We start from the raw sequence: 13,010 nt of genomic DNA on the forward strand, positions 1-13,010 counted from the left end.
CAAAGAGGCTCCTTGCCATTTGGGCAAGAAACTGCTCTTGCCTGGACTGCTTAACTGGACATGTAGGACCCACAGAGAAATGACTGCTGAACTTGCCTAAAGGTGAGATGATCCTTCAGGGTTCCTGCTTCATGAAAAAGTCTGTTAGACATTCTGCAGGACACAGAAAAATGTGATGAATAAACTGCCTTTATAGGTGGAACTGTCTTTGAAATTTCCTGCTTCGTGGAAAAGTCTGCTGGATACTATGGGCCTGTAGACTGAAGATGGTTGCCACAATGATACAGAAGAACTTTGGGTGACTGTTCAGGCAGCGAGATGTCTCCGTCAATTCTAGAGTTTTGGAAGTTGCTTACAATGTACTTCCTGTTTACTTAGGTAATGTTATATCCTTCTGGAGTCTTTAATGGAGTTGAAGAATTTATAGTTATAATGACAGTCTTCCTTAGTTATAATAAAAGATAAAGTAGATATAAATGTTGTAACTGTAATTATTACTTGATACCTGTTTTGTTACATGTAATTTTACTATATTAAAGTTAAAACCTTCCTTTTTTATTTAAACAAAAATGAGGAGGTGATGTGGGACTTTCCTCTCTGTGCTGTGATTACCCTTAATGAATAAAGAAACTGCTTTGGACCTACAGCAAGGCAGAACTTAGGTAGGCAGGGAAGATGGAACTGAATTCTGAGAGAAAGGAGGTGGAGTCAGAAAGAAGCCATGGAGCCACGGAGATAGACACTGGGAACTTTAGCCATGTAGTGATACACAGATTAATAGAAATGGGTTAAATTAATATATAAGAGTTAGCCAATAAAGTAATAAGAAGCTAGAGCTAATGGACCAAACAGTGATTTAATCAACACAGTTTCTATGTGATTATTTCGGGTCTAAGACAGCCAGGTGATCGGGAACCAGCAAGTGGCCCTTCTTACAACATGCAGCTGATGGAAGCACAGGGTCCCACCCTTCCCTGGGAGTCTGCAGTGATGGAAACACAGGGGCCCACCCTTCCCTAGGAGTCTGCAGTGATGAAACACAGGGGCCCACCCTTCCCTGGGAATCTGCAGTGATGAAACACAGGGGCCCACCCTTCCCTGGGAATCTGCAGTGATGGAAACACTAGGGTCCCACACTTGCCTCATCCGGGTTTTCACTGGTGATCCTGGCTGCAATGACATGACCTCGGGCAATGGGAGGGCTCGGAGGGCTCTCAAAAGAAATGGGGGTCACTCCCCAGGGAGATTCTCCATACAGAAGCCGTATGTCCTTCAGCCGGTGCAGGGGCACACCCATGGCGATCTAAATGGAAAAAAAAAAACATTCCACAGGTCAGTCTGCTAGGACCCTGGTCCTAAAACAAGGAGGGCAAAGGGGATGGGATGAAGGAAGAGGCTCCGTCAACGATTTGATATACACCTGTGAGAATGTTTGTGTTCTAATAAATAAGTTTGCCTGGAAATCAGAGTGTGGAGCTAGGACCTAGTTAACCATAGAGGCCAGGTAGTGGTGGTGCACACCTTTGATCCAAGTACTTGGGATCACATGCCTTAATTCCCAACACTAGGAAAGTGGAGACAGGAAGGCCTGGGCACTGTGCACACTGCACTCCAGGAAGGCCTGGCTACTGTTCACACTGGACTACAGGAAGGTCTGGCTACTGTTCACACTGGACTACAGGAAGGCCTGGCTACTGTTCACACTGGACTACAGGAAGGCCTGGCTACTGTTCACACTGGACTACAGGACGGCCTAGGCTACTGATCACACTGAAGCAGGCTAGTGTTCACACTGCTCCCTGGGGTGGGAACAGCTGTTTCAGCTGGGAGAGATGTTCTTCCCAGGATACTCTTAGCCAAACGTTCTTACAGACTGTTTGGGCCCTAGGCTTCCCCAGGGTGCCCTCGTGACGGCCCACATGTCGGATCTAACGCTCTCCCGTGGTCCTGCTGTCAGGGTTTATCCTCCTCCCGTCTGCTGTATACTTAAGAAACCCCTTCAAAGCCCAAAATGTGACTTGTGCATCACTCTTCCTATGAAACAGTGTGACTCTAGGCAGGTAGAAAAAGCAGAGCTGGGGAGCACCGCCCAGGGCTTGGAGCCCCATCCTCAGGTCCATACTTGCAACTGCGCAGCGGGCAGGTTCACATCTGCAATCATTTCAGTGCACGGATGTTCCACCTGCAAGCGCGGGTTTAGCTCCAAGAAGTGGAAGCTGCCGTCCTGGCTGTACAGGTATTCCACCGTCCCGGCACTGACGTAGCCCACAGTCTTGGCCAGGAGGACAGCACACTGCAGAGACAGACGGAAGTCAAGGGCTTCCGACGGCAGCACCATGCCCTCCCCAGTGCACCCTGAGGAGCTGCCACACAGGAGCCCCCCCCCCCCGTGACCAGTGAGCAACACACCTGTGCGATACTGAAATCACCCCCACCCCAGGCTGGGCTCTCTGCCACATCCACACTTTCCAGCTACCACGACTACAGCCAGTTTCTGCTGAGCGGCCCCAAGCCCAGCTCTGCCAGAGGCACCTGTTCCATGAACTCAAACACCGCTGGAGCAGCTATGGTGGCTGGCGCCTCCTCGATAATCTTCTGGTGCCTCCTTTGGATGGAGCAGTCACGTCCAAACAGTGACACAGCATTTCCGTACTGATCCGCTAAGACCTGCACCTCCAGGTGCCGTGCGTTCTGGGCCAGCTTCATGAGAAAGATAGGCGAGCCCGGGATCTCACTCTGCACCTGTGGGGAAGCGCAGGCGATGGCTGATTCCCAATAGTCCAGCTCTGGACATTTCTGGAAGTTCTCAGAAGGGACCATTAATAGTAATGGTATGGGTAAGGGCTCTTCCCGGCCTCTACTCATTTCTGACTTTCATTTTTCCTCCAACAGACACACTTTCTCGTTGTTTTTAAGTCAAACGCTGTTAAAAGGGTAACATTTCCCCAACAATCCTACATCCTAAGGAAGACACACTAAGTGGGACATGATGGTTTGTGCCTGTAATCTCAGCACCCAAGAGGATGAAACATTAAGACTATCAAAAGTTTAGGACTAGCCTGGGCTACATGTGAAATTCAAGACTAGCTGGCCTCAGCTACACAGAAATTTCAAGGCAAGGCTAGGTTACACAGCAAAACACACAACAAAAATAACAAAAATCCATTCACTGAGTTCAGTTTTCTCGGGGGGCGAGTAGCAGGCAGCATGGTGTAGGTAATTAACGTATTGTACACTTGAAATTCACTCAAAGAAGTCTCGGCCATTCTTCCCAAACACACACGAGCGTGGAGGTGCTGGGTCCTTTAGCTAACTTGACAGCCAGAACCACTCCAGCGAATATGCACGGGACCAAACACCACACGCACAGTTTGAACCTATGCGGCCCTTGAGGGCTGGGAGCAGGGCTGCAAGCTGCTTCTCTTCTGCCCACGCAATGACACGCAGAACACTTCTTCAGACAAACACCCCACACCACCTCTGGGCTGTGCGAAACCTGGGTGCAGAGCAGATGGGAGCCACCCCCCACTGCTGCTCCAGGTTTCTAGAAGTTCTTCCTGACGCTGCTCACCCAGCAGACACAACAAGGCCGTGAGAGCATGACCACAGGGAACCCTTCTAGCAAGTTCTCCAAGTGTTTTTGTCAGGGCATGTGAAGTGTACCGGCTTTACGGAGTCCCTCTCCAGCGGGCTTTGGTGGCTGTTTGAGACGGTCTCACTGTAGCTCAGTCTAGCCTTGGACTCACTGTGAAGACCAGACTAGACCTGCATCTGTCTCTGCCTCCTCACTGAAGGTCTGCACCGCCACACTGGCTCCACTTAACAGTTCACAGGAAGAAATGCAAGGTACTGTTTATATCAAATGCCATCTATGGTGTGTGTGTGTGTGTGAGAGAGAGATAGAGAGTGTGTATGTGAGTGTGTATGGGTGTGGGTGACTGTGTGTGAGTGTGTGTATGTGAGTGTGTATGGGTGTGGGTGACTATGGGTGGGTGAGTGTGTATGGGTGTGGGTGACTGTGTGTGTGAGTGTGTGTATGTGAGTGTGTATGGGTGACTGTGGGTGGGTGAGTATGTATGTGAGTGTGTGTATGAGTGTGGGTGACTGTGGGTGGGTGAGTGTGTATATGAGTGTGGGGAATGTGTGGGCGTGGGTGTGTATGAGTGTGGGGAATGTGTGGGCGTGGGTGTGTGTGAGTGGGTGTGTATGAGTGTGAGAATGTGTGGGTAGGTGAGTGTGTATGGTGAATGTGTGTATATGACTGTAGGTGACTGTAGGTGGGTGAGTGTGTGATGGGTGGAGGTGGATGAGTGTGGGAATGTGTGGGTGGGTGTATGAGTGGGTAGGGCTGGGGGTGGAGCCAGGAGTCTTGCGCTTGCTAGGCAAATGCTCTACCGTGAGTGATCCTCTGTGATGCTTGCTATGTCAGAATGTGGTTTTCCTCCCAGGCTAACACTGGAGTTAATCCCCACATGCGGGAATGAAAAGGTAGAAAGGAAATCTGATACATTTGTGGTGTCTGGAGGTCAGGCCTTTTGGGGGGTGACTAGAAGTGTGTACGGTCACTAAACTAAAGCCGACAGTCGAGTCCTGGTGACTTTGTAAGAGAGTCCAGAAGACACACACACCACATATGCCACACATGCTCACGTGGTGCCTGAGCCGCCCTGGTACTCTGCCAACAAGAAGGGTGTTGTTGCAAGGTATGGTGGTACACGCCTTTAGCCCCAGCACTAGGGAGGCAGAGGCAGGCAAATCTCTGTTTGAGGCCAGCCTGGTCTGCATAGTGAGACCTTGTCTATATGTTGGGGGAGCCTTGTTAATCAATTATCTTTAAGAGATGGGACCAAGTTAGGGTGTGGCTTTCTGGGACCTGGAGAAAAATGGGCTCACGGCCCAGGTGCTCTCTCTGTGATTCCCTCACCGCACAGCTGAGCTTGGACTTCTCGTTCTGGTTTTGTGAGTTTTTCCCTTATAACAAATAAAAATAGAATTGTTTTTCTTCTAGCTAGCGGGTTTTTTTCCCAAATTGAGTTAGCTTCTACATCTGTAAAAAGGAAGAGGACCGTTGTCAGACACAAGTCCTCCATCTGGGACCAAAGCTACGAGCTGAAACCGACCTCTTTTCTCCACAGTCCTGCTCTGTGATGCCAAAAGCAGACAAGGGCGTGGTCTAGCGGCGCTGGGACAGTGCTACAGCGAAAGAGCATCAGACGTGATCGTGAGCGTGGAAACAAGCTACACACATGGCGGAAAGAAAGGCTTTCATAAGAAGGCTGCAGCCAAATGTGGAATAATGCACGGTCATCAAAATAATCATGAAGACTGAACACTGTTGTTCAAAACGAAACAAAAACCTCATGATTCTTTTGATGCAAAGAATGAGTACACTTCTCTAAAATATACATGAAGTCTAGAGAAAAATCTAGACGTTTTAGGGAAGGTTTACAGACAAGGCGACGAGGTGGGCTCATGCCAGTAATCCTAGCGTTTGTGAGGAGGAAGCAGGAGAAGCAGAAGAACTGGTATGGAATGGATGATTAAAAGAAATCCCACACTAGCTCGGAATTGAGAAATAGATGCTTATTTATTTAGGGATAAACTCACAAATCAGAAGAGGCCACACCCCAGCAGCTGTAAGACTTCCTACAGCATAAAGAACTGAGGCTGGACTGGAGAGCTGGCACCGTGGTTAAGGCTCCACGGTTAGGAGATGGCCCAGTTGTGCCTGCAGAAGACTCTGGTTTGAGTCCCACCACTTACTTATACACCAACTCCAGTTCTAGGACATCTGACGCCCTCTTCTGGCCTTTTGTGGGCATGGCATGCATGTGGTACACATACATGTGGGCAAAACACCCATACTCAGAAAATTAAAAACAAATGAGATGGGGGCTTAGAGAGCTGAGGTTATCGTAAGCAACATAAAACCCTACCATAAAAGTGGGGGTGGGGATGCGAAGCCAAAGCTTGAAATAAGGCTCACTGGCAGAGTGCTCCCTAGCATGCACAAACCCTGGGTTGAGTCTCCTGCATCCCTCACCCCCAAAGAAGGATGATCAGTACACTAAAACACACACGCATGCACACACTTTGCTACATGCCTGTAGCCTGGGAGTATAAGGCTTGAATGTACCACGATGAAAGGCGGGAGGAACAGAGCGAAGCTAGCTACGAACGCAGAAGCCACGCCCACACGGAAACGGACTATCCAGACACTGAACGCCATAAACCCCAAACTGTAAGATTTATAAAATACCCCGTGCAGACAGGTGACAATTTCAGAGACACCCTAAGCCAAGACTCTGCCCATCGGAAGAAATGCCGGAAAGGCCAGCAGGCGCCGTGGGCTTCTGAGTGACGATGTACACATCTGCTTCGAACACAAGGTGGGTGTGGGGCTCAGTGGCAGAGAGCTTTCCTAGACAGGATGAGCCCTTGGGTTCCCACCCCAGGGGTGGGGAGTGAGCACGTGCCCTGGGGAGATAGCTCAGTGGCATGGAGAACTGGCGTGTGTCTGTAATCCCAGCACCCTACAGAGACAGAAGCTGCTGAGAGGAATGCCCTGGAAGGAATGCCATGGGCCAACTAGCCTAGCCTGTGCAGCAGCAAAAACAGTAAGAGAACCTGTCTCAAATGTGGAGAACTGACAGCTGGGGGTGTCCTCTAACCTTCCTCAACCCTGACACTCACATGCTCACACACATACATACACACACACATGCACACACCCCACTGAAAACAAACTAAACAAACAACAACAGAAACAAACTCTCTAGACCCGGCTCCTGCAACATCATCTCGACTTAAGAAGGCACTGCTGATCGAAACAGTCAGCCGACAACCAGGGACTGAGGCCGAGGCAGGGAAGGCACAGGCAAGGGCACGCACCTGTCTGAAGAGCATGGGGAAGTCCTCTGCTCGCTCAGCCTTGCGGATGCCCTTCCCTCCGCCGCCTTCGGAGGCTTTGATCATCAGTGGAAATCCAACCTTTTCGGCTGCCTGAAGGAAAGGACAAACAGGCCGTTTAAGGAGGGACAAGTCCAACACCAGGAGGTAGAGAGGGTTGTGCCATGCTGGCTGCAGTCACCGCGCTGGCGGTGCCCACTCTGCAGCTACCTCCAAGCCTTCATCCACATCCTTCACACAGCCTCGCTCATAGACATCTTCTGGGACACTGATGCATTTGCCCTGCTGCCGGCTGTCCTCCGTCCACTCCACTGTGAGACCTGAAGGGGACAAAAAGGAGCACAGCTCAACAACCACACGTGTATCTCAGGACCCTGGATGGGAGTCAAAGCTTAAGCAACAATACAGGGCTGGGGAGTGTTTAGTGGTCACCAGTGCTTGCTGCACCTCCAGAAAACCCCAGTTCCGTTCCCAGCACCCCAGTCAGGCAGCTCACAGCAGCCGTGAACTCCAGCTCCAGAGGGTCTGACAGCTTCTTCTGGCTCCAAAGGGCGCGCGCGCGCACGCGCGCACACACACACACACACACACACACACACACACACACAGACAAATTTTTAAGATTGTTAAGAAAAGCCAGGCGGTGGTGGTGCACGCCTTTAATCCCAGCACTTGGGAGGCAGAGGCAGGCGGATCTCTGTGAGTTCGAGACCAGCCCTGGTCTACAAGAGCTAGTTCCAGGACAGGCTCCAAAACCACAGAGAAACCCTGTCTCGAAAAACCAAAAAAAAAAAAAGATTGTTAAGAAAAAACACACAGAGCTATATGAACCTGAACCTAGGACGCATCCCCTGTCTATGCTGGGGACAAATGTCTATGTTTCCCTGTCCTCTACTCAGGGAGTCTCTGCTTTCAAAACCCTGCAAAGACAGAACAAACAAATTTTCCACACTGGAAATTTTTCAGTCTTTAAAGGAAACAAAATTACATTAAATAGCAAAATGTTGACATTTTTCTCCTCTTGTTTTTTAATCTGCCCTACAAGTTCTACTTTGGGGTCTTATCCAAACATGACTAAAATCACAGATATTTAGCTATAGGACTGTCAAAGCTCCATTTACCTTTGACTGTTTTAAATTACAAAAACATTAGGAAACGGCCTAAGATGTAACACAGCAGCAAATGAAGCAAATCACAGTACAGCCACACGACAAAGTCTGGCACAGGCTCCAGGTGTGGGGCGCACACTTGTGACCCCCGCTACTCGGGAGGCTGAACAGGATGAGGAGTTCAGGACAGCCTGAGAAACCAGACATAACGGGTCAGGAAGAAGCTCAGGAGCAGATGATCCACTGTGTGTTATACATGTGCAAGGCCCTGGGTTCCACCCAGGACCACAAATAGTACAAGAGTAACAGCACACGGCGTCTTGATGGCATGAAGTCTATTTCCCGGGACAGAAAGATGGCCATTAGTGCAAGAGAAATTACAAAGTAGTTAACATCTGGTTTTTATTTTTAATTTTATTTACTAGTGGTGTGTGTGCGTGTCTGTGTGTATGTGACATGCGTCTTGTGTCTTTCTGTATGTGATATATGTGTGCATCTCTGTATGTGTGTATGTGCATGTCTGTGTGGTGAATATGTGTGTATGTGTGTGCATGTCTGTCTGTGTGTGTCTATGTGTAACGTAAGTGTGTGTGTGTGTGTGTGTGTGTGTACAGACTGCCTGTAAAGCTCAGAGAACAACCCAGGAGTCAGTTTCTCTCTTGGTCCTTCTTGAGACAAGCTCCCTCACCCTGTTTCTGTCACGGTGTTGTGCACACCTTCCAGACAATTCTGCCTCCACTTCCCATCTCAACAAAGGAGTGCCGGGATTACAGGTGTGCACCACTCCATCCTGCTTCCCGCAGCTTCTGGGATCGAACTCACTCAGGTGACAGGATTGGGGAGCAGGCACTTTCACTGGCGGAGTCCACCAGCCCAGATATGGTTTTCAGAAGCCTAGGAAACAGCTGAGAAAGATATCCGTAGTGCCAGTCCATGCTCAACAGTGGATCATCAGGACTCTCTTCGTGTGTGTGTGTGTGTGTGTGTGTGTACGCATATGTGTGTTAGTGTGTGTGCACATATGTATGTGTTAGTGTGTGGACATTAGTGTATGTATATATGTATTGTGTTAGTGTGTATGTTAGGGTATGTATATATTATGTGTGTTAGTGTGTGTATATGTATGTGTGTTAGTGTGTGTGTATACATATGCTAGTGCATGTGAGTGTTAGTGTGTGTGCATGTATGTATGTTAGTGTGTGTGAGTGTTAGTGTATGTGTATATGTATGTGTTAGTGTATTGTGTTAGTGTGTGTACGTATGTATGTGTGTTAGTGTGTGTACATTAGTGTATGTGTATATGTATGTGTTAGTGTATATGTATGTGTATACGTATGTATGTGTGTTAGTATATGTGTACGCATGTATGTGTGTTAGTGTATGTGTACATGTGTATATGTGTTAGCGTGTGTGTATGTGTGGTGATGGTGGTGTTTTTGAGCCAGGGTCTCACACTACAGCCTAGACTGACCTGAAACTGTAGCCCCACCCTTCTGAGTGCTGGTACAGACAAGAGCCACCAACCACTTCTTATTTTCATGTCGCTCACATTTTCTGAGTTCATGACAAAGTTACATTCTTATCTGCCTAAAATTTTTCAGCAAAAGGATTTTTTAAGACACACTCCCTCCACACCAAAGGTCTGGATTCTTTACCACTTCCGCTCCAGGGCAGGGTTGGGATCTGCAATGTCTGGGCTACGATGGTGGAGGCGATCTTATCTCCCAGGGCCCACATGGCCTCACTGGGGGGACCTGCAGGGGCAGCAAAGGAGAGCGAAACGGAATCAGCCACTGACAGAGCCAGTGCCAACCCAGTGCACGGTAGCAGGGTCAGGGAGAGCAAGGAGATGAGGAAGTCCTCAGGTCTGCTCCCCTTCACTCGGGGGCCGTAGTCTGCCCTGTGCAGGTCAACTTCCAGCATCCAGACCTTGGCCTGATCCCAGTGAAACTGAGCTGTGGCAGACACAAGACTCACTTTGGGAGGAACAAAAACCTGTAGGAAGAAGGCAAACACGGGGCTCCAAAGAGCCAGACCATGGCACAGTGAGCATTCCCTGTGACAGACAGGAGAGCGCACGGTCTTGTGCAGCCAGCATCCCTCACGAAGTTCTCTATCTTCGGTGGGACACTCAGCTCTGTTCCCCTCTGAATCCAGCATGGGGTATTCAATGAGCACAGACCAGGAAGACTTTTAATTGCATCTGTGCCGAACCTGCTCAGACTTCTTTCCTGGTCTTGATTAGCAAATTAATACTATGGAACCCAGCATGGTCGCTGAACCAGGTTAGACAGGGCCTAGAGATAACCCACACACAAGGAGCATGTGCAAAGGCCACGCCTCTTCATAGAGGAGGCGTCGATGTCTGGGGGTGCTTCTGGAACCCAAATCCTGAGGATATATGGACTGCTTGTGTGCATACAGAGATGACCAACATGTTCGCAAATAAAAATCCTGAAACCCACGGATGCCATCAGTCATGTTCCCTAACAAAACGGAAGGGGCTTTGATCCTGCAGAAAGCAGCCCAAAGATACGGCCCTCACAGAAATGTAAACCACAGGAAACCCTAGCCAAGGACATCACTGGCCACAGTATCGCTCTACTGCAATAACCAAGGCAGTGGTTCCTGGTCCACTCACTCCCCACCTCCCACCCCCACCCTTCACGAGGAGGCAAAGTGACCTCCACTATGAAGGACAGCACAAGAAAGAGACCCTGACCTGGCACCATCCAACCCACGCATCTGACTGAGCGCACACTCTACCTAGGAAAGCAATCTCGTGCTTGCGCAGCAGCTCCGGAAGTTTGGGGTTTTCCGAAGCATGGCCCCAGCCAGCCCACACGGCCTGCAAACACAGAGAGGGGTGATCAAAGGTCCTCTAAGACCCTACCTGCCCCTGCACCCAACACTCTGCTGTGCCCCATTGGGCCATCATAGCCTGTAGGATGGGGCATCACCATCCCCCATCACCACGGGCACCCTCGGGAGCTGCGGACTGGACCACATCGGCACAGAGATTCTCTTAGCAATGTCTATCAGCTCCATCCTCTCCCTCCTCCCCTCCCCCCGCCACCCTCGGGAGCTGTGGATCAGCGCCTTCACAGATGTAGGATGGGGCACCCCCCCACACGGCCACCCTCGGGAGCTGCGGACCAGCACCTGCACAGGGATTCTCTTAGCGATGTCTATGATCAGCTCCACGTTGGCATAGTTGTTGTTGTTGGGTCCTCCCGGGACAGGAACATACTGATCCGCCATTTTGATGTACTCTGCAGTTCAACCAGAGAAAGAGGGAAACCAGGGACAGACGTGTCACACACAGAACAGGGTGGTGCGACACGTTCTGCCCACGAGGAGCACGACCGTGAAGACCACGCGGCCGTGATGGAGAACGGCACGAAGGCAGGAGAAATCTAGAACTGGACTGAGGAGACAAGCGCTCTGCCACAGAACAAAGGCTGGGATGTGTGGCGCCCTACTTAAGCTTTATCTAAGTTGGTCTTTGTTAAATACGGTCTTTGTTAGTTTGAAGACAGGGTCTCTTGCAGCCCAGGCTAGCCTCAAACTCTAGGAAGCTGAGAATGAACTTGAATTTCTGAGCTTCCTGCCTTCACCTCCCAAGCACAGGACCAAGCCACCAAGCCTAGGGCTGTATGCCTGCCAGGCAAGTACTCTAGACGCACCATAGCTTTGGGGCCTGTCCTGGAACTAGCTCTTGTAGACCAAGATGGCCTCGAACTCACAGAGACCCACCTGCCTCTGCCTCCTAAGTGCTGGGATTACACTGCCACCGCCCTTCACAATGTTTTTTTTAAGTGTGTAAAAGTTCATAAACAGCTGTGCAGTGGTGGTGCACACCTTTAATCCCAGCCCTCAGGAGGCAGAGTCAGGCGGATCTCTGCATTTGAGGCCAGCCTGCTCTACAGAGTGAGTTCCAGGACAGTCAGAGCCATACAGAGAAACCCTGTCTCAAAAAAAAAAAAAAAGTACATAAGCAGAATTTAGGACCTTACCCACAGGCTAGCGGTGAATTCCATGCCAGCTCCTGGGGACAGTCCAATAACCTAAACCCTGAAATCACAAACTCCAGGGTCACGATCGGTTCCCCCAAGCTTCAGTCCTGTAGGCTCGGAAGCTCATTCCAACCTCTATGGATTTTACCTCCTAACGAGCTCTTTCGGGAATCATACCCTGATTATCTGTTCTGTTTTGTTTGCCTTTGGTTTTGAAACCATGTTTGTGTATCTGGATTACTCTGGAGGGCTTGGTCCTCCTGCCTCAGTCTCTCAGGGGCCAGACTACAGGTGTGAACAAATTTTCCTTAAAAAACCCACTCGTGACAACGAGCAAAGAATGGTGGGGAAGAACGGTCATCCAGCTGTGTCTAGACCATAAATTCAGACCTAATCTAAAGACAAGGATTGGTGCATCACACTGGATCCCCAAGATCCTGAAAACGTCTGCTGTGGAATTCCCAGGTATGCCTGTTCCCTCCCCACCGCCGCTTCCAGTGTCTGTCAAGCCAGGAGCATCAGCCACTGGGAAGGTTTCCATGAAGCAGGGGGCAGCCTTACAAAAGTCACCTGGTCTCCTCCGAGTTCCCCTTTAATGTCAGAGAACATAAACACAGTTACAGACTGAGCTCTGCCGGAAGGAACTAAACTGGATTCTCCCGGGGAAGTCTGGGAGAATTGGGGGGGGGCACAGAAAGTGTGTTGAGGAAGAACACCATAGAGTAATCCTGCTGAGAGAGGGAAGTATGAGTGCCCGGGGACCCAGGACAGGGACCCAGGCGCCAACAGGACCAAACCACGTGGAGAATTGCCACGTCCACAGCAGTGACTGCCGTGTAGTGACAAAATGCCTCTGCGCTGGCTTTTGCCTGCTGAAGGATTGGGGTTAGAGCTTCTTGGAGCGAAGCCCCAGGTGGTCCCCCTGGCAATCAGCAGTCCAGAGAGGACCTGATGCCCTAGGCAAATCTCGTATCTG

At 50.1% G+C, this 13,010-nt stretch overlaps 1 protein-coding gene across 4 annotated transcripts in view; it reads right to left on the minus strand.

Moving 5' to 3' along the window:
- Acacb (acetyl-CoA carboxylase beta) overlaps window positions 1-13,010 on the minus strand; it is a 106,017-nt gene that overhangs the window by 55,367 nt on the left and 37,640 nt on the right. For 3 of the 4 annotated variants that reach the window (XM_050121055.1, XM_050121054.1, XM_050121056.1), the window contains 8 exons: window positions 11,181-11,290; window positions 10,785-10,866; window positions 9,674-9,772; window positions 7,120-7,229; window positions 6,892-7,002; window positions 2,533-2,742; window positions 2,123-2,293; window positions 1,142-1,303 (listed from right to left, as the gene is read on the minus strand). In XM_050121055.1, coding sequence (XP_049977012.1) covers window positions 1,142-1,303; window positions 2,123-2,293; window positions 2,533-2,742; window positions 6,892-7,002; window positions 7,120-7,229; window positions 9,674-9,772; window positions 10,785-10,866; window positions 11,181-11,290 — 1,055 coding nt within the window. Of the gene's footprint in view, window positions 1-1,141; window positions 1,304-2,122; window positions 2,294-2,532; window positions 2,743-6,891; window positions 7,003-7,119; window positions 7,230-8,706; window positions 9,629-9,673; window positions 9,773-10,784; window positions 10,867-11,180; window positions 11,291-13,010 lie in introns of those variants that run through there. The other variant, XM_050121057.1, reaches the window with a different exon arrangement.

Source organism: Alexandromys fortis, unplaced genomic scaffold, assembly GCF_014885135.2.
Source record: "Alexandromys fortis isolate MF-2015 unplaced genomic scaffold, M_Fortis_MF-2015_v1.1 scaffold_197, whole genome shotgun sequence".
NCBI lineage: Eukaryota > Metazoa > Chordata > Mammalia > Rodentia > Cricetidae > Alexandromys > Alexandromys fortis.